Below are 21973 nucleotides of genomic sequence, written 5' to 3' on the forward strand. Positions count from 1 at the left end.
GAACACAAGTAAACTATGTAACCAAAAGTATGTGGATACCCCTTGGTCTTGAACAGTCTTTCATGGTTTAGGCTAGGCCCCTTAGTTCCAGTGACGGCAAAGCTTAATGCTATATTGCTTAATGCAATTCTAGACAATTGCGTGCTTCCTAAACAGTTTGGGGAAGGCCCTTTCCTGTTTCAGTTTGAGAATGCCTCCGGGCACACAGCAAGTTCCATATAGAAATGGTTTTGTCAAGAATGGTGTGGAAGAACTTGACTGGCCTGCACAGAGCCCTGACCTCAACCCCAGTCAATGCCTTTGTGATCAGCTGGAAAGCCAACTGCAAGCCAGGCCTAATCACCCAATCAGTTCCAACCTCACTAATGCTCTTCTGGCTGAATGGAAGTAAATCCCTGCAGCAATGCTCCAACATCTAGTATAAAGCCTTCCCAGAAGAATGGAGGTTGTTATAGCAGCAAAGGGTGGACCAACTCCATATTAATGCCCATAATTTTGGATGAGATGTTGGTTGTCAGGTGTCCACATACTTATGATCGTGTACGTCACTGGCACAGACACAGGACTGTATGGCTGCTGAGATCTTATACTGCATACCACCGTATTCATTTTTTTCTTCTCTGCCGCCAATATATTTGCACAAATACCAGGCCTATTTACCCCAATACTGGATCTGTTTTAAAGGCTAATTTATTAAGCCTAATACTGGATGTAATCAAATGCTAATATGTTAACTGTGTATTATTTATGTAATGATTTTGAATCAGGTCCTCGTGTGTGTGAAATGGATTCCTTGGACATAGCCAGTTGGTTGGCTGAAGGATGTACTTGAAAAACTATTGCTATCATGATGTAGATGCATGAAATATCTGAAAATATCTGTCTGCATACACAGCAAATTAATCCTTTTGCAACAAATCACATTTCTTTTTGTTAGGCAGCATTCACATTTGTTCCAAAATGAGCTTGACGAATGAGCTTTTCTGTCAGGTGCAGATGTTTATGAAATCTGGAAACAGCACGTGTTGCTAATAATAATAATAATAATAATAGCTGATATGTTAGATGTCGTGTTGCCCTACGTCAGCAAGTTGAAAGTGTTGGATCAGCCAATCATAAAAAAATTAATAAATAGAAAATAAAACCATTAAATTGAGTGACAGTTTGCTAATTGGGCACTAGTTATGGTTTACCCTCTTAATGGCGCTATCAGTGTGTGAATAATATATCTAAAGAGCAGAGGTCTGATTTACCTACTGGTAGTAAGCTAGCAGGCAACCTCATTGACTGATAGTGACTGACAGAGCAGCTCAAGTGCCTAGCCCCAGGCAGGAAAACCAAGGACGATTATTCATTCTCCAGCCAGGAGCAGGTGATGTTACTACACAGAATTCCTAAATGAAACAATGTTGGGAAAGCACAGTTTTAATACGGTATTACTTTTTGAAATTATTTAATTTGAACTGTGCGTTAGTTGTACCTAGGGCAAATACATGTATAGATAAAAGAAACTGAAAAATATTTATTTGTTGAATATAATGCAAACGGTTAAAGTGCTGAAATTATTTTGTTTAGTTTGCATTAGTGTTACTATAATAGTATTGTAGCAATATATAATATTATTCGATCATTATTCATGTATTATTATTTTCTATATTTAATTAAATGTATAATTACAAAAAGAGTATCTATTTATTATTTTTTTATCTTTATACTATGGAAGATAATATATGTATTAATATAGAAATGGCTTCATCTAGTTGTTTTGTCACAAGCCATATCACTTTTACAATAAGTACTGAAAATATAGTATTATCTTGTCTGGTCCATATTATGATTGATATTTTAAGGTAGTAAATTAAGACCAATAAAAAAAAATGTTAACGTATAATTTCTCTCTGATTAATAAAACAGTCAAGAAAGGATAAGAAATCCTTAAAGTCTAGGAAGTGTGCTCATATGGCCTTCATAGAGAATGTGGTTTATGACATACAGGCCATATACTGAAGGGGATAATGTATGTCAGTGTACTTTTCCTTTTTGGGGTCATTTGAGGTCTGCAGCCTGCTGTCTCTTGCAGTACAGTACAGTCAGGACATCAGAACTGAGCGGTACTGTATAGCCAGGTCTGGCAAGCAGGCAGGCCCCCCCTGCTGGTCACAGCATAAATGACAAGTTAACGGTACATATGTTATATATGTATAGTATATACAGTGGGGGACCAAAAGTCTGAGGATTCTGCCAAGAACTGATTGTTTTAATTATTTATCAAGGGCTAATGCAATTATAATGCTCCTCTTATACTTCTTTTTCAAGAATATATCATTTTTAATATGAGTTAAAAAAGTGAGTAGGTATTTGTTGAAGGTGTGTCTGCCTTTAGCCTTGATTGCTGCCTTCACCCTCTTCCATTCCATCCCTGCACATCCTCCACACTTTCCACTGATGATCTGTTGATCTTACTTGATGTTTGGCCTTTTCTCCAGCCGCTCACAGAGATGTTGGATTGGGTTCAGGTCCAGTGACTGTGGTGGGAATGCCATCCTAATAAACTCCCCTTGTTCTCAATAATGCATTCTTGAGTAAGAAGTATAATTGGAGTATCATAGTTGCATTATTTCTTGATAAATAATGAAAATAATCTGGTGGTTTCCTCAGTCCTTTGGTCCCTACTGTACATTAATTAGCAATTCATCCCTCAATTTCTCCCTATTAACAGTCATTACAACCAACCAAATTATGACTTATTCCCTCTCCCCCCCCCCCCCAGTGGTAACTGATTCAATACAAAAGTATTCTTGTAGTAATATCTTTTGAGTGACTAGTATAAAATATTCATGTGTAGTCCATTTGGTCATACACATACGTTCCTAATTACATTCAATGACTCGCCAAAGATTCTGTAAAAAAACAAGATTTCAAATTCAATGTAACATTACATAAATATTTATATATTCTGTCCCTGTCACCGCAAGTTCTGCTACTGTAACCACTTAACTCCTCAAAAACTTAATATCAGGAACTCCTCAGTCAAACCAGGAAGCAGGAGTTCTGCAGTTATTCTCTTGGAATGCTGGTAAAAATAAATACATAAATGCAAGAAATGTGAAAGCATAATGTAGTATGTCATCACTTGTGAGAACTCACTCTGTGAGCCAAGTTCTCATGCTAGATTCAATACTACATTTTACAGTGCATGACCTCAACAAAGTCCCTCTGCTCACATCTTACTTTGATGGACCCCCTCCTCCTCTCCGTCTGATGTCCTGTAATCTGTGGACTCTCAGAGTAAATGCAACATTAAAATAATGTTCTAGCGCATTGCTGTGGAAAGATCCATGTGAGCGGAGCTCTTCATCCACGTTGTCTGTTAGATGAAATTCCTCTCCAGATACAGGCTGATGTTTATTGCGGTTTTATTTTAATGCTCTATGACATCCATTTCCAATAAGTGAGATTTATCAGCCATAACCAAACCATACACACAGCAACGTTCGCATGCACATCCAGAAGTTCTGTCTGTGCTTGTCGTTATATCAAATTATATGATATTATTTACCATGTTATAAGCTAGCATCTTAGCATCAGATTTGATAATCGCCTAAATCTGCATGTATGCAAGTAAGTCACTGTTTAAGAAAAGAATTAGAAAAGAGCATCTGTTTAATACCTTGTAATAAATGTAAATGACAACATACAGCACTCCGCAAATAGCACTCGTGAAAGAAAGCACAGCGCACAACCCACTCTCTCTCAGTCTCAGGTCAGTACACAGACAAGCATTCAGATCGTTCAGGTCTTCAGGGGTCGCTAAAGCGGCCATAATCAATAAATCACATTTAAAAGCCTCGCCGTGTCTCTTATGAGCTCACGGTTGAACACTTTTTACAAAAAAAAAAAAAAATGGAATCTCTATCACGTAGGACAATACAGAACGGCAGACAATTTCACTGTGCTGAGCGTGAGGATGTTCTTAGCCCTTTGTGGACCGACAATGCTTCCGACATTAACCCACATTTCACGCGACGTTTTGAGGGATTTCAGAGCGCGGGCGCAGTGCGAGCAAGGCCGGAGCTGGCGTATGAAGGCGAGGGGGAAAACAGAACCGTGTCCTTCAATGCGCCGCGGAATCTTGTGATTTTTCGTGCCTTTCTGATGGTGAGGCGATGGTGAGGCCTTGTCAGTCAGCTGCCCCTCTCTCGCACTGAGTGTGCGTCAGCTCTTATACGGTTCTGCGGCCGGTAGTATTGGGTTATCTTTTCTGTCTGCTCGCACGAGTCAGCAGGCCAGTTATGAGAAGCCCGGATCCTGTCGAAAGGCAGCCTGCTTTTCCCTTCATTCTCACCTTCAAAATAAAGTAATATTTATGTTTCCTTCTCCCTTCCACAGCGTTTCTGGTAAATTTAAATGGTCTCACATGTCGTAATGCTGCACAGGATATACAGTAACGCTTACTCGAAGGTAAGGATACGGCGCGTTAGCCTGAATGTGAATCTGATTATTTAATTTTCTTCGCACGACTCGTAAGGAATCATAACCGTGATTATCCGTGATGCCTGTTTTGATGAAACGGTGTTGATGAAATGCTCTGGAAAAAAAAAGAGAAAGGAGCAAATAAGCGTTCTGACAGAATGTTCTTTGGCGAGAGACAGAAAAGCTCTTTATAATCTGAAAAACGTGCGGAGAGGAACCATTAAGCAGTCATAAATCATTAAAATAGTTATTTTGTTTCCTTTTGGCTGGGGGAGTCGGCCACAGCCGCCGGTCTAACGTAGTGCGTTTTCAGGGACTGCAGTTACAGTGTTTGGTTCATCGCGGGGAGGAATTCCCAGACGTGGTGTCGGGTAGGAGGCCGTGTTCAAAGTGTGACTGCTGCGCAGGACGAGTCTGGGACGGGCGAGCCGCTCGAGTTAGAAGTGTGAAGGAGGAAAAAGGTCAGATTCACGGATAAGCTTTAGAAATTATCAGACACTTTAATTTTCAATGGGTACGAAGAGCGAATGCCTACCTACGCCCGACCTGTATAACCATGGTACAAATCCCTGTGCCTGCACCTCACTGTGTTCTGTGCTCAAAGCGATGCAGAAAAAAAACCCGCTGCTTATTTTATTAATACGGCTCTCTCGAATATTACTAAAGGAGGTACATTCGGGTTTTTCTTTAGGCCATTTTAGAACTGTTCTGACAGTCTGTCTCACTGCCCTGCCCCACTTTGGTCTTTGAGTGCTCTCGACAGTCAGTTAGTGGTCTGTTCATCCTCCTGTTCAGGGTTCAGTTATAGACTCCTTCAGTCTATAGGTAAGATTCTCATCTCTTTATTCTGCGTTTTCACTGCACTGGGGTCAGTGAGGTGGGACGCCGCTGTGTGTCTCTGCTGATTCCATCTGAGGAGGGACTGAAAAGGGCCATGAAAATATGCACTCTTATTATGTATATGCATTAGGTTGGGATTTGCGCAGACGTGGATTCGATTCATTTTTTTATATACTGATTTCAGTGACATCTATTCAAGTTATCATGTTGTGCAGCTATTGAATTACTAACGTCTTTGTTATGCAAGTTGAAATGTTGCGCTCACATCATAAGGTTTGTATTTATGGTGAAGGTTGAGGCCCCATTACTTTCCATTCCAGCTGGGATGCTTACAATTTCTTAGCGGTCTCTACGGAGTGATTAGTTCTCATCTGCTAAATCCTGTTTGTGTGTTGATTGCATCTATGCCCTTTGGAATAAAAATTACCTGTGCTCATGTACCTGTGTGGCTGTTTGGCAGTTTCTGTTTGGGGAAGTTAAATTGAGCCCGATTGACTTCATTAGAAAGGGACTGGAGCAGCTGAGGAGGGTTTGTGCATTGGCTGCAAAACTCCCACAGGAACACTATGACCTCACCCCCATACATACCCCCTACCCCCCATACCCCCCCCCCCCCCCCAGCCCCCACCTGGGCCCCCAAGCACTGCAGTGATTGACACAGAGCTGATATAGAACACTACCACTGGTATTATCTGTACAAAGGCTTTATGCTTTACCATTGGCCCTCAAGGTCACAAACACACCTTTGTGAATAGTCGTGTATTAGGAATCATTAGCGAGATGGCACAGGTGAATTTACACTGTCAGACATGATGGGAATCAAAAGGTCTGTTTTATCCTTGCCCCCCCCCCCCCCCCCCCCCCCCCAATTCACATCCTCAGACATACCCCCTCATCTTCACCTCTGTGCTAATTCTTGGGGTGTCATGCAGCCCTGCTGGATTGGATTAATTTGCCGTAGGACTGCTCTGTCTGCCGGCTGTGATCCTGTAATAAAATGTCACCGCTGCTTCTCCCGCTCGGTCTTTACAATGCCACAGATCACAGATCTTTTGAAGTGCACACTTTTACTGGGATGTTTATTATGTGTGTGTGTGAGAGACTGTGTGTGTGTGTGTGTGTGTGTGTGTGTGAGAGAGAGAGGGAGAGGGAGAGAGAGAGAGAGGGAGAGAGGGAGAGAGAGAGAGAGAGAGGGGGGGGGGTAGAGGGCATATGTGTTCTATTGTGTTTAACTTCACCCTTTCAAGACCATTCGCCTGAACTTTTACTATTATGTCACTTTCTGGTATAAATGTGTGATTAAATATATTCCAATCTGCCAATGTTTTACTGTAAATGAGTGGTAGTAACAATAGCACTATATGTTAGAAAGTTGTGAAAATTTGCAAAAAAAAAAAAAACAAATTAGTCTGCATGAATCATTCTGGTCTCTGGTGAATCATTCAAGCTCTCTCCATGCTTTAACACATGCCTGTACTAAACAGAACAGAAAGCCTAAATTATCTGGTTCTGCCAGGCTTGTGGACTTCTCTGAAAGCCTTGCAAAAGCCTCCATTGGGCTTGAAAAAGGCGTGTCAATCCCATTCTGCTTAATGCATGTATTTTCAAATAAGTCGGTTATGCTTTTCACACATACAGCACGATTAACTGGGCTTTTTATATTACTGTTTGTATTTTGTGGGGGAGGGGGCTGGAGGGGCAGATTGAGCTGCCGTTTTGTGATGGGGAAGCTTTTAAAATCTCACATTCACGCACCATCTTTGAAAAGAAAACAGAACCCCCCCTCTGGTTCTGTCAGGCAGGGCGGGGTGGGGGGGGGGAGGGCAACAGAGTCGGTGAAAGCCTTTTGTCCTTCAGGGAAAATACCGTGTCAGCACAGACCAAGGGGCAATAGCTGTGGTCAAGACAGGAAAATGTAAAGATTAGGGAGGTGGGTGGGTGGGTGGGTGGGTGGGGGTCGTGGTGGTTCTTCTGAGAGCCTGTGAGCAAGGCGCCCGGTCATTCAGTAAACTTAAGACACATTGTCTGCCCACTGTCCAGATGGCCACTTGAATGAATTATCGGAATGAGCGCAATGCGTTTCACTACAGGGGCCCGCGGTCAGACTGTAGTGCCAGACCAGGAAGCCCAGAGAACTGCGGGCCCATGGAACTGGCCTTTCGCCCACTTCGGTTCTGTTGGTTCTGTTAATGTGTAAAAGTGGCCAAAAAAAACACCCTCCCACTCCTGAGAGTTTTTCAGGAGTTTTTTTGCGTGAGGTACCGTTTTTGTCTGGGTGACTGTGTGTGTTTTCTCAACAGAGCTTTGGAATGATGCTTAGAGAATGACTGGCTATTTCTTTAATACATGTTTTTATTTGTAGGTCAATTAATGATGTTTTATTTTGACGGCGGTTATATATTATTAGTTGTTAAACCTTGATGGCCATCTGTTGATAATAGGTTGAACATACAGTATGTCTCTCTTGACAGTCTGTCTTCATTTTTTGAATATGCATATCTGGATTTTTATTAAATTTTCCAAATGTGTACATCTATTCTCCCTTGTATTTTTTCAAATCTACACTCCAGAACTATTTAATGAAAAACTAGCAGCGTGAAATTGTAGATGTAATGCAAAAGCTGCTGCAGGAGGCAGCCAATGTCTGAAAGGGTTACTGCTCTGGTGTGTTGCTATGGAGAGGCAGATGTTGCTCATAGCACCCATATTCTTAAGTGACATACAGAGTGCTTTAATGTGCTTTTATGAAATTGCAGACTCTTGCATCAAAGTCCTGTGAGCAAATAGCAAGGTCTTCATCAGATGTGATACCGCTCGCAAGTCAGCGCAGAATGGAAGTGGAGAACATTGGCCTTTTTTTTCTTTTCTTTTTTTTCTTTCTTGTCCCCAAAATGCCCAAGTGAGCTTACAAAGTGTCTCTACTGGAACATGACTGGGTGTTTATTCCATCTCAACAAAAACACGTTTCGTTTTCAACTTACAAAAATGCGAAGTTAAGCATAAAAAGCGTTGTCTAGAAGTCATTAATAATTAAAAAAAACTAGCTAAATCTAGGCCTGCCATTAAAAGTATTGATATCAAAATGAGGCAAAGTTCCAACAAAGCATATCTTAGCTCACTCAAATTAAACAAGCTTTATTCCAAAACAGTGCTCCCCAATGTTTTCAAAATTATTTCAAGTAACTTCACCCTGTGTTTTTTTCATCTTATCACATGAAGAGAATGTGGTCTATCAAAGTTTATATGTCACATTAATGTCAAATGCCTATCATTTATAGTGGAACTAATCTGTGATTCAGCTGTGTTGCACCTAAGAATATTTAGAAATGACTATGTGTTTGAACAATTATGTGCTTTCTGTGCTTTTGGTGTATGAAATACACATCATAAATAAAATGTATTATTATTATTATTATTATTATTATTATTATAAAGTATTATTAGAAAGTTAGCAAATAAGATTTTTGTATTATTTTACATTGCTAAATGTAAAATTATACAATTGTACTTATTTGGCTAAAATTAATCTGACCCACAAACATACTGTACATAAATGGGGAAAACATATCTCTGGATAGGTTTGTAAGATTCAATATTTGTTTATAATAGGCCTAGATATTTGTAATTGTGTCTGCATTTATTTATTCTTCCCCTTCCCGCTATCTGTAGTGTAAATGATTGTATGTTTGCTGGTATAAGTGTCTGTTTGTAAATGTTATATGCTTCTAGGAAAATGTCCCCATGGGGATAATGAAATAGTCTATGTGTCTTTGTGAATTATCTATTTTGCAATCAGTATTTAATGTTGTAAATATACAAGAACTTGTATATTGTGTAAAATTAACTTGACAACCAAGTTAATCAGTTCATCAGCTGTTTGAAACAGTAATTTAAATGTCTTTTTCCATGAGGCAACTTTTGTTATTTGACACTTTAAATGAGGCACAAAGTTTGAATGACCGCATTCTCTTCTGATGGTAAGGTGCTCAGCTGCTGGCTGGACGAAGCCTGCAAACGGAGTCTGAGGTTTTAGGGCCTGCCTTGTTGTCATGTAGCTGTCTGAGTCATGAATAGGCTTTGGTACCAAACCCAGTAGCACGCACTGGTAATTGCAGTGCTAATTTTAGCGCTTAATTTTGGTGCCATCTTTACTAATGTTACACTCGACTCGTTAGCAAGATAGCTAACGGTAAACTGTCTGTTTATATGAGGTCAGACGGTACAGAAGTTAATGTTGGGCTGAGAGTCTGTGGTCATTGTGGTTATTTCTGTAGCAAACCCTGAGGAGTGCCAAACTCTCGATGCTGTATAGGTATGGGGCTCTCCAAACTGTAACTTGGCGGATAACATACCTGTCATCCCAGTTAAATATTTCTCTGATATTTCGGAGACCAACCCCTACATCCCACCCCCACCACCACCACCACAACCACAACCTCCAATCCTGGAGTACGCCAGACATCAGCACCTTAACTGAAAACACAAAATGTCTTTCATGACTTTCATTGGCTTTGAATGTGGTTTATATTCTCTCTAGGTCTCGGGTCAGTGTGTGGCTTGGTGAGGGTAGAGGGAGAGAATTGAGGCCACAGGGAGACAATAAAATAAATATGGAAGTGATACTGGAGGATGTGGACCTTGACAAAACCTGAAAGACTGTGACCTTAACTGAATGGGGATTCAGGGAGCGGTTAAAATGGAGGACGAAGTGCTTTGATAAATGGAAACAGATTTCAAGGTAGGAGAATTTCAGGGCGTTTGGTTTTGGGCCAGAATCGATGCCTACGACCGCTTTACATCACTCCGGTTACGCTTTGGCCTAACTGATTTCTCTGACAGCGTGAAAGGATGGCGGCTGGGCCTGGAATTAACGGAACGTGCGGCGTTACTTTACGGTTTTAAGTATTTAAAAGCGTAAACTCGACTGAACTCCGCACGTCTTCCTGACAGTTTCCCCCTGCTTGGTATGTGTCTGCAGTCTCTCATTCCCCGCACTAATTCCAATTTAATTGCCAGAGGCCTGAAGCCTCTTCAATAGGAGTAACAAATGGTTTGATTTTGTAGACTTCATCAGAGTGCATTTTAAATGCGACACGCTAACCCCACTCGAATGCCAATGAGGCCGCGGAGTAGCTCCCTGTTTACTAATTACCCCCTTTTCTTACTTCCAGTCACACTGCGAGAGATATCTGATTAAATGGGATTTGTGGGATAGGCGGACAGCGGAGCGGGGTTTTCTCCATTGTGGAGCGATCTGCAGACAAGGCGGGCCACGCGGAGCACTGTAAATTATATCCCCTTAAAGGCGCACTGCCCTTTCTCTGTTCCGCCCGGCGCCCGTGTCGCCTTACAGGAAATAAAAATCCGTCCCGATGACATCTTTGTTTTCTTCCGCTGTTTAATTTGTCAGAATGTGGCAGGTGGCTGGGAGTGGCAGGCGTTCCGTGTCAGAGCCAATATCGCCCCCCCTCCTCCACCCACTCACCCACCACCCCCCCCCCCCTTCAATGGCTGATGATCGCTTCAGCTAAGGCTGTCAAATATTTTGTTTTAATAATTTAAAGACAAAATCCAAGCGAGTGTTGAGATTGAGAGTTTGGGGAGCAGTATGAATGTATTTCTCCATTCAGTCTGTAAATCGAAATAAGACGAGTATATTAGTCCATGACAGTTACCTGAAGTAATTAATATGGCCTCCATATCACCATCTGGCAGCATTAATCTCTCTGAGGAGAGTCCATATTCTAACATTGAAACTTCTGTCGTTTCATAATAGCTGATGACAGTGAAAGGAAATGTTGTTAAAAAAAATTTTTAAAATGTAATTACTCGTTGTTGGGCTGTAGCTGTTACTGGATAAAGAAGTAAAATATGTATTCAGTGTTGGTTTGTTTTTAGGTTCTAAAGCACCACATAAATTTGGATTTATTCTGTGATGCATGGGAAGTGCAGCATTTATTGCGTCAAATGGCCTAGTTTTGCCACAGTGTAGCATAACGGTTAAATAACTTAGTCTTGCAACTATTAGGTTACGGGTTTGATTCCATTGTAAACTTTCCAAAATAAATAAATATGAAAAAAGCCAAACAAGCAAAAGGTTTTAGGTTGTATTCCCTACTGGCCCTGCCATTGTACCCTTGAAATCCAGCTGTATAAATGGATTTTATGCAAAATATCTGTCATCTGTGCAAGTCACTCTGGTCTGGAGCCTTTGCTAAATGCTGGAATGAGATGTAAATGCGTAAAGGCAGACCAATCAGAAAGCAGCCTTTAACAGACAGTAAAGAAGCCCAATCAGGTGGGAGGCTGTGTGAAATGGAACCTTGATCTATACAACAGTCTCCAAAACACGTCCTCCCCACTGTTTAAATGGCACTGCTTGTACACACAATTTATGTGTATTTTTTTATTTTCCCTGCATACTTTAATACTAATTATAGCCCTGCCTGCATGTTTTCATTCCTGTAGCTTAATGCATGAGAGTAAGTGCAGTTCTGGAAAGACCCCATAGTGTTTCATTGAGAGCTTGGCCACCGTAGAAAAGGTGTCTTGATTGTCTTTGGATATGTAGTTAACTGTTAAGTTCAAGAACATATTAGGTTCAGCAGAAGAACGATACTGCTTAATTGTAAATGCTGTTCTGATTAGTTTTAAATGGGCAAACGCCACCTGGAGAACAGTTTTTTTTTTTTTACCCCCGTAGTCAAATTCCTCTCACAATAAGATTCAATATACCATATTTTGTTTGCTTTGGTCCCATTGTTTGCTTCTCATGTTTAATCCTTGGAAGTGTGAGAGAAGGAGAGATAAATGCAGAAAAGGAAAAGAAACGATGGATGGATGAATAGTCTGAAGAAGAGAGTGGCTATCCTCACTTATTTAACCCGCCTGCCAGACCTCATCTTGTGACGTCTGAAGGAAGAACAGAACAAAGCTCCATCACTGAGGCTAACAAGCTATTTAAAATCAATAACAAATTCCTTTGTCATAAGTAACCCAATCTTGTTGATTGTTCAGACAGAACAACAACACGAAAAGGTTGTCTGAGTAATGGCCAAAAAGAAAGTAATAACTGCTTTAGATGCATTATTGATTTTAACAGACTGAGCTAGCTTACACCATGGTGCCTAGTTTGAATTGACCCTCTCACTTAAAGCACAGCAATTGTTGATGACACGATTGACATACTAATCAGAAATTACTCCACCGCTTGAGCATCAATACTACACTGGCTTGCCGAGGAGACTTCCGAGAAAAACAGACTGCTCCATACGCTTGTCTTGAGATAGAAATTAAGACACATTCGAATGGGACATATGTTCTCCTCCAAATATGTAAAGGGCGTCTAACTTGTGAGACAAACCCATATGTGCAGGAGGTTGCATTGCCAGCATTCATGGCCAAACACTGGTACATCCTGGTGGAGTCCAGGAAATTCTCCTACATAAGCAAAAGAAAAAGCTAATTCATGTAATCAGGCACTCATGTAATCAATGTCAGTACTGTTGTAAGAACCACTCAACAACTCGTAACTGGTAACTTTCTTTACAGTCTCATTCTGAGGCTGTTCTGTGTAAACCTGTGGAGTTTTTTTTTTTTCTGGTGGTATTAATTGATGTGTAACAGGAAACAATTCCAAGAGCAGTTCAAAGTCTGTGAGTCTGTGTGTGCAGTCGGACTCACTGAGCCTGAAATGGGACTGGATTCAATCTACATTTCTCTGGATACTGGTCAATCTCCCTGTCAATCATGGTTTCATTGTGTGGATGTGCCCCACAAATTGATCTTGAATATAACTGGGGGTGGTACCTGAGCAAGGCAGTGCATATTTGGACATAGTGTCACGCAGGGAGGGAGGGGTTTCGTAGGTTTGTCTGTTTTTTCATCAGCGTTGGTGGTTGCTGAACTGTAAATGAATGGATGGGTGAAAAAAAACTTAATGATATGATGGATTAGATTCTTTATTGACCTTCTAGAGGAAATGTGTTGTCACAGTTCATACACTGCACATGCCTCAATACAACACAACACAATATATACATAAATAAACACAAGTCTACATCTGCATTTAAACTGTATTTATGAATAAATGTTGACAGTACATGTAGATAAAATCCAGGCCATTAGCTAAATAGCATCTCTCTGCAAGACCTTTAAATATGGTGCGCTGTGACAGTAATGATTTAGACAAGTTGTAATAGTCCTGTTGTTTACTCGTAAGAAACGAATGTCGGTCCACTGGGTTTCTCTTCCTGCAGTAAAAGACTGCAGAAAAACAATCTAAGTGGTCCTTTTTCTCTCCAGTGAAAACCGCATAAACATGGCATACCGTGTCCTTTGTGCGCGTGCTTTACCGTTTCAACCATTATCTTCATGTGGATCTCAGGACCCACCTAAACGCCTCCCAGTACCCACCAGTTTGGGAAGCGCTACTGTAGAATCTATGTTATTGTGCGCTCAATGCAGCATCTTATTGACCACTGACATTTACGGTGAATAGCACCGAGCTGTTCAAAGGTTTGCACCCCTAGCCACTTTCTGAATGTCGCGTTTCCTTGCGTTTATGTACCGTTGTAGCATAGCTTTCTCCCTTTTGCTTGTCTATTGCCGTCTGGAAAATTTTTTCAAACGCTTTCTTTGCCCTGTATGCACGTTTTTCCGCTTGCAGAACCTGCGCTGCCGTCGTGTCCCTTTCGGGCTGCCGTTGTTTGGCCCGTTGCCGCGCCGCCACCTGTCACGCTGAGGCAGCAGCGGACGTCCCCGTGGCGGTGCTCCCTCTGGCTGAGTAGCGGGTCCCATTAACGGCCCCATTCAGAGCGCTTAAATAACTACCGCCCGCCACTCCAGGCCCATTAATATCATGTTTGGAGTGGAGAGGAGAGGCCCTCTCTGTGGGGCTGGCAGACAGTATAAATAGATAGAAGAGCAGAGGTAAATTATTCCAACAGGCAAGAGTAGTCGAGTCTGTTTCCTCCTACCGTGCCATTATTTTAGCTCACCCTCCAAGCCATTCTTATGTTTTTTTTTTTCCTTTTCTTGGTGAAAACCTGAAAGGTTGGCTCTCGCACAGCAGGCACCAGTCAGCCGAGGCTGGACAAGCATATGGCATTTAACCACACAGGGGTCAGGATTTTATTTAAGGGCTTGGTTATTGTCAAAAAAACATTGCTAAATTCTTTAGTACATTTTCAGTACAAATTATATGACAGAGTACTGTACATGTACTGTTCTTTTTCCATTCACATGTATGCACCTGACCTATCAATTAGCTTTCCTCCGCTGCAAAGCACAATTAGTAGCTCAGATGTTTGCGCACAATAGTTTCACCCATGCTACTGAGATTTAAATGGTCTGTGTTTTCCCGTGTTTCACTGACGTAGTGATGGTGGTGCTACATCCGTTTATGCGTCATCATGTGACTGGCTGTCAGGATTTGGTACCAGACCGTGGTGCGCATCACACTGAAGACCAGTGTTTGAGAAGGACAAGCCAAATAGCAGCCCCATGTTTCTAATTGCTGGTGCATTCAGGACTCTACTTAAAATATCCAGGCCTGGACAGTGTACTCACCCCGACATCTGCATACACTGCGGATAACCGTATCGTTTGTCGCCCGTCTCAGTGACTGTAAACATGTGAGCATTTGCATTCATTTTCTATGTTAAAGTAATTGGATATATTTTTAAAATAGCATTCTGTGCATTTCGTAGCGGCAGGTGTGCGCTCACACCAACCTTGAGCTGTACTGTCCAGCACTCCCTCTCAATGGATATTTCTAGTCTGGCTTATCACTCACATGGCATCTTGAGTTAATGTTTATTTAAACTAAATAAATGAAACAAAACCTGAATATGACATACCAGCTCTTGCAGTCTGTGTGCAGTATTTTTTTTTTTAAAGATAAAAAAGTCTCTGATGCAGAACATGGTGCATTTGTGCTCCGATATCAACGCAGCGATTCCTCTCGGAGTGACCTAATCACATCAGAGGTGTGAGTGAATTCTATTGGCTGCAGATAACTGATACGCTTATAGAACCCGAAGGCCGTGCTGAATCAAAGCCTGGAAAGGTTGGGGGAAAACATCTTGTGTTGCGTCTTCATAATGCTAAAGTCACAGTCAATGTGGATAGCTAAATGCATTTATTGTGCAGTAGAAGATACCTTAGCCTAGTACATTTAACTTGTTGGCAAGACATTGTCAGTGGGGGTCTGTTGTATTTTATGCATTCAGACCTTGTTCAGTGCATGTTAAAGTGTTAGCGCAGAGCGTGTATTGTACTATGGTCAGGTAGGAAGGTAGCGTGAGGGAGGTCATTGTGCATTATTCTGCACTGATCCGTGTACATTGGGAGCTGGGCGGATGATGGCAGACTCCATTGCTGGAGAGACAAACATTTGTAATGCTTCTTACTCCAAACTCCTTTCTTAATTACTTCATTGTTTATTTATCTAGCTATTCACAATGTGAAGATCATATGATACAATTATTTTATTTCTTATACACAGAATGCAGTTCTAGGGAAATGTGCGGGTGTTTTAAACTGCGCAGGATTCAATTAAAAACAGCAGTAAATTGCAAACTGCAGTAAAAGCTAGGGGGACATATTGATCCCCACCTGATTAGGTTTAAATATTAGAACATAAGCGCGTATAAAATTGTGTGAGGAGGAGAATAGGCCAGTCAGCCCATCTAGACTCATTATTTTGTTTGCAGTATAGAGAATATTCATCACTCCATCAGTCTTGAGTATGCTTGAGAGTCACTGTCTCCATTTCATGGCCTGGAAAGCTGTCACATGCTGTATGACAAGCGTTTGCTGCAGTCTGTATCACACCGCAGACTTGCATACACTGTTGTTTGCAAAAGACGTCAGTTATCAACATGGCCGCCACAATCCCTGGTTAGTGTGCAAAGCATGATGGTGCGGCTAAGGGCCCTTGCCTGGTTCTTGATTTTGTGGGTCTTGTTTATATTGAGGTCTCACAGTCAGGGTCACCGTCAGGGGGCAACAACTGGTCACGTTGTCCCAGACCCTGGAGGAGGGGGGTCCCAATATGTCTGTGAATTTGGAAATCTTACTTTCCCGGGCCTGAGAATAATATTATATCATTTTGTCCGGGAATTCGGGAATTTCACGCGACAGTGCTGCTCTCAGCTAATCTTCACTGGGTTCCATTGGAGCATACCTGTTAACTATCGGGTGTGCCATGCCCTGCACTAACAAATTCAAACATCTATTACGTTGCTCATCCGCCTTGTCTATCTCCAACAGCTAAAAATACTGGTTCTGTGGGTTTTAGAAGCCTTCAAAATTGAATTATAGACTTTTTAGAACAGAAATGGACTAAAAACTGAAAACCAGGCAGGCGGAGGGTACAGCAGCCATGGCCAGATTCCTGTTCTGTTCTCTTCTGCTTCACACATTTGTGTCCGTACTGCAGACAGGAACGCTGTTTTTTTATTCTTTCATCTGAAAGATGAGCTGTGTGGATGTTTGAGCATCACAAGACTGCAGCAGAGACGATGAATTTGAGTTCTGTCATTTTGCAGGAATAGAGATGATTTTGAATGGGAGGCCCGGGCAGCCTCTTGTGTGGCCAGTGCCATATTTCCTCACATGCTGTGACCAACCGATGCACTCTGGTGTGTCATCAGGCAAGGTCAGGCGTGCAAAATCCTTTTAGCAAAATTTAAAAGTTGAAATGAATTTTAAATGTACAAATCCTATTCGCAAAAGCCAAAGTAAATGTCCTCAAAATCCATACCACTTAATTAAAATCCCGAAAGAACATTTAGGCCTACTCTTGACACGTCATTTCAACGTCAGTACGCTGCTCACTTTTGAGAGGGATGTGTCGTGAGGTTGTGTAAATTTGGAGTGTGTGCCGCTGAAGGAGAAAGGTTGGGAAGTGCCGGGGTGCAGCGTAGGATGAGAATGGCCTGTTCTCTGCTGTGTAGGCAGTGGTGTGCGCCGGTGAGCTGCAATGGCACTGTGGCCAGGAGTCAATGTTCCAGTCTGCTGTGTGCAGGAGGATACTGAGTGTGTCCGTGTGATAGTGCTTCCACACAAGCACGGGATGTGTGTGTGTGTGTGTGTGTGTGTGTGTGTGCATGAGCTTGTGCATGCGTGTATGTGTTTGTATGTGGGTGTGGGTGTGTGTGTGTGTGTGTGTGTGTGTGTGTGTGTGCATGCGTGTGCATGAGCTTGTGCATGCGTGTATGTGTTTGTATGTGGGTGTGTGTGTGTGTGTGTGTGTGTGTGTGTGTGTGGGTGTGTGTGTGTGTGTGTGTGTGTGTGTGTGTGTGTGCGCGCATGCGTGCGCGTGTGTGCATGAGCTTGTGCATGCGTGTATGTGTTTGTATGTGGGTGTGTGTGTGTCATGACCTCTTCACACAACCTCCACAGACTGCCCAATGTCAGTTTGTTCAGTAAATTTCTTATTCACGGTCACAGCTAATAGAGAATCAGTCTTTTGTTGTTTATTTCAGGGTCATAATGTGTGTCAGTACAAAGTTCTCTTATACAGATCTCAGATGAGCTATAAAATGTGAAAAAATGGGAACATGTTTCCAGGAAACATCAAGCCTTCAAAGATCAATTAAGTCTCAGACTTTTTGAACTGAGGTGGCATTTCAAGTGTAATGAAGCCAGAAATTAATCGGGGCCATTCATTATTCTTGCACTGAATTATTAATAATAAATACAAAAATATTACGTCAGATTATTTTTCCTAGTGACCGATTATGAAGAGAGTGAGAGGAGGATTTATCGCACCCGCGATGTTAGAACGTCATGCCCGTCACTCACACGCGCTGAGGGATTCTCCTGGAGGGAGCTCCGATCGATGAATCCCTATTCGTTGATTAAACGAGAAAGGAACTGGGGATGAATAAAGCTACGGGGATCTAACCCAAAAAACTGGAGGGCTGAGGTTGTACATCAACACCAAACCGTCGCCGTGGAGTCCTGCTCTGCGATTGGGGGAAAAGCACCGTCGCCGTGGAGTCCTGCTCTGTGATTGGGGGAAAAGCACCGTGTCTGGAGAGTTGTTTTTTTTTTTTTCTTTTCTTGGGTGTTGAGGCAAATGCTGATTGATTCAGCGGGGAGACAGGCTCAGTCTCGCATTTATGAACACAAGGCGAGGGTTCTCATGGATTTTTAAATTAGTGGCAGCTTTGCAGGAAAGATGCAGTATTGACTGATGAAACAGAAGCTCAGTTCCAAACACTCAGGTTTGCTAGAGGTTTTTTTTTTTTTTTGGGAGTCTGGTAATTGAAAAAGTGTGTGTGTGTCTGTCTGTCTGTGTTTGTGCGTGTGTGTGCGTGCATGTGTGTGTGTGTATGTGCTTGTGCGTGCGTGCGTGTGTGCACAGGCATTGTGTGCGCATGCGTATATATACGTACATGTTTTCATACACACATACCTTGCTGTTTCCTTGTTTGTGATATAATCTCTTCTGAGGGGTGTGTGTGTCTTTACATGAGATCCCGTGTCTATCCTTTATGCAAGAAGCTTTGTTTAGCATCATATGATATGGACCATATCTGATGTGATCGTGGCAACTACAAGTCAGTCTGCCGTAGGTGACACCATATGAACAATTATTTGTCTAATTATCCGAGTCCTTTGAGAACAATTTACAGTATGTAATCTTCTGTTTTCATGATTATTCCCTCATGACATGATCATTTGACACTTTTTACATGTCCTCACACAATAATATACACCAAGTTGAATGAAGTAGAATATAGATTTTTTTAATGATTATAAAAATAGGTCCCAGTGCTGTAATAGCTGAGAGGCATTATCTCTGCTAGGCATAATGTATGCAGGATTGTGCATGCAGTAACACTGCAGAGGGTCGGCAGGGACAGGATTGCTTTTTTCAGGCGTTTGCAGAGGGTGTGATGGGGACCCCATGCTGGCCCTTGGCCTCTGTTCTTCATAGGCTTTGACTGCCCCTGCCCTGACCCTGGATTAGTCACAGGTTCTGTACAGAGTAACAGGAGTTATGATTTAAGGCTGTGTAAACTACTCCTGTATCAAAGCAGGGGGAAATGAATGGCTGGAGCTGAATGGTGAACGCCGCGGGCCCCAGCTCAGACGCGGTGCTCAGTTTCAAGTGTCCGATTTGCGTGTGTGTGTGTGTGTGTGTGTGTGTGTGTGTGTGTGTGTGTGTGTGTGTGTGTGTGTGTGTGTGTGTGTGTGTGTGTGTGTGTGTGTGTGTGTGTGTGTGTGTGTGTGTGTGTGTGTGTGTGTGCGCGTGTGCGCGTGTGTGTGTGTGTGTGTGTGTGTGTGTGTGCTTGTGTGTGTGTGCTTGTGTGTGTGTGTGTGTGTGTGTGTGTGTGTGTCTGTATTGATTTCTCAAGCACAGCATTACTGTTGTCTGACTGTGCTTGTTCACAGGTCCTGACAAGGCCTGTGTGTATAACAGTGTGTTCTCTCTCAGGTCCTGACATGGCCTGTGTGTATAACAGTGTGTTCTCTCTCAGGTCCTGACATGGCCTGTGTGTATAACAGTGTGTTCTCTCCCAGGTCCTGACATGGCCTGTGTGTGTAACAGTGCGTGTTCTCTCCCAGGTCCTGACATGGCCTGTGTGTGTAACAGTGCGTGTTCTCTCTCTCAGGTTCTGACATGGCCTGTGTGTGTAACAGTGCGTGTTCTCTCTCTCAGGTTCTGACATGGCCTGTGTGTATAACAGTGTGTTCTCTCTCAGGTTCTGACATGGCCTGTGTGTGTAACAGTGCGTGTTCTCTCTCTCAGGTTCTGACATGGCCTGTGTGTGTAACAGTGCGTGTTCTCTCCCAGGTCCTGACATGGCCTGTGTGTGTAACAGTGCGTGTTCTCTCTCTCAGGTTCTGACATGGCCGTGTGCGTGTATAACGCTGTGTTCTCTCTCTTCTCTCCCAGGTTCTGACATGGCCGTGTTCTGCCTGCTGTGTGGGAAGCGGTTCCAGACGCAGACGGCCCTGCAGCAGCACATGGAGGTCCACGCCGGCGTGCGCAGCTACATCTGCAGCGAGTGCAACCGCACCTTCCCCAGCCACACCGCCCTCAAGCGCCACCTCCGCTCCCACACGGGTGAGTACAGACCCCGCCCCTTTTCAGCAGGCCCCGCCCTAAAGCATCACCAGCACACACACAGGTCAGCCTGTCTTTTCCCTTTACTAAAGATGGTGGAAGAAATGACAGGAGTAACATTTACTTTTTTTATAGAAATGTTTTCTTGCCTGCCCAGGCATTACTAATGAGTTATGACAGGTTTTTTTTATTTATTATTATTTATTAATTCTCATTCAGTCCAGAACACTACTTCCTGCATAATGGTCTAGTTCTCACAGACGGAAAATGCTGCTCTCAAACATTCAACTTCTGCTCTCACCTGTTACTTCCTCTCAGCGTCCGTTCCTTCCTGTGACATCCTGTTCATTCATCTCACCTTCTGATCCCTCTACTGTTGTTCACAGAGGAGAAAAAAAACCCACCCCTGATTTTAAAATCTTAACGGAAACCGCAGCTCTTTTGTCAAATTTGCCGAATGTCGATTCATTAGATGTCAGATTATTCTGCGCCCACGCAGATATATTTAGAAGGGTGATTGATGCTGTTCACCTCTGAAGGGTGAGGGGCTGTATGCGGGTGTCAGGCCTGCTGTTAACTGCGGTCAGTCCCCCCCCCGGGCGTTGGTCCACAGCAGTGGGGAGGAATGGGGCCTGCAGTCGGGGCACAAATTAGCGTAATTCGACAACTGTGGCTTTGGCGGGGCTCCAGGGCTGGGGTCGGGTCTGCGGTTTGCTCTACCGAGAGGAGAGAGGATTGCTTCCCCCCCCCCCCATTCCCCTGGCACCACGCCAGGCCCGAGAGAGAGAGAGAGAGACGGCACTGCCTCCCGCCCGCCCGCCCTCCCTCCAAGCCTGAGCAGGAGAAACCTTTCTTTCTGTGGCCTTGGGCCTTCCCCACCTTCCCCACACATTTCCTTTCCCCTCTCGGTGCTGTCGAAGCTCCCGAGGAAGAGGAGCGGCGGCTGTCGCTCCCCGCGAGCGTCGCCGGGGGGAGGGGCCAACATGGAGCACGTGACGGGCTCAGGGCAGCAGTGTGTGTCGACCATCTTGGGCAGGTTGCACTGCAGGAAGTGCAGATTAAATTTCAGGAAAGCAGAAGAGCACCCTAGTGCATTCTATCGATCTACAACTCACAAAATGTAGATGTAGAAGTATTATTCATCTCCATTTGCTCAAAAAAGGGCCCCAGTGTAGTTTTTTTTTTTTTTCTAGTCCAGTAAATTCAGTATTTTTTTTTTTTGTTGTCCATGACAGTTGTTGCAGCCAAGCCGACAGCTGTCTTTCAGGTTGGCTGCTGTCTGTGTTTGATTGCTGCCTGTTGATGCTGTAATGCCACGCTCAGAAGGAGATTTACTTGCCAATAGAATTTCTGCGTGGCAGGAGGGAGAGAGGGTCTGATTCGAGGAAGATGAGTGTGGCTCAGTAATGGGGGGGCGGGGGGGGGGGGGCCCGCTTTCTGCTCGTTGACCCCTGGTGGCAGCCGCGTCTGTGAGAGCGCACCACGGGAGGATGGATATGTTAATGTGGAGAATCGGGGATAGGCAGAGGTGGTGATGGCCTGCTGCTGTATCTCTGCGCTTGAGGGAGGGGGTGT

The 21973-nt window shown here is 43.2% G+C and overlaps 1 protein-coding gene across 2 annotated transcripts in view; it reads left to right on the forward strand.

Moving 5' to 3' along the window:
• zbtb16b (zinc finger and BTB domain containing 16b) overlaps positions 1–21973 on the forward strand; it is a 107581-nt gene that overhangs the window by 80144 nt on the left and 5464 nt on the right. For both annotated transcript variants that reach the window (XM_035385278.1, XM_035385279.1), the window contains exon 5: positions 20228–20398. In XM_035385278.1, coding sequence (XP_035241169.1) covers positions 20228–20398 — 171 coding nt within the window. The remainder of the gene's footprint in view (positions 1–20227; positions 20399–21973) is intronic.

Source organism: Anguilla anguilla, chromosome 12 (genome assembly GCF_013347855.1).
Source record: "Anguilla anguilla isolate fAngAng1 chromosome 12, fAngAng1.pri, whole genome shotgun sequence".
In the NCBI taxonomy this organism is placed as follows: Eukaryota; Metazoa; Chordata; class Actinopteri; order Anguilliformes; family Anguillidae; genus Anguilla; species Anguilla anguilla.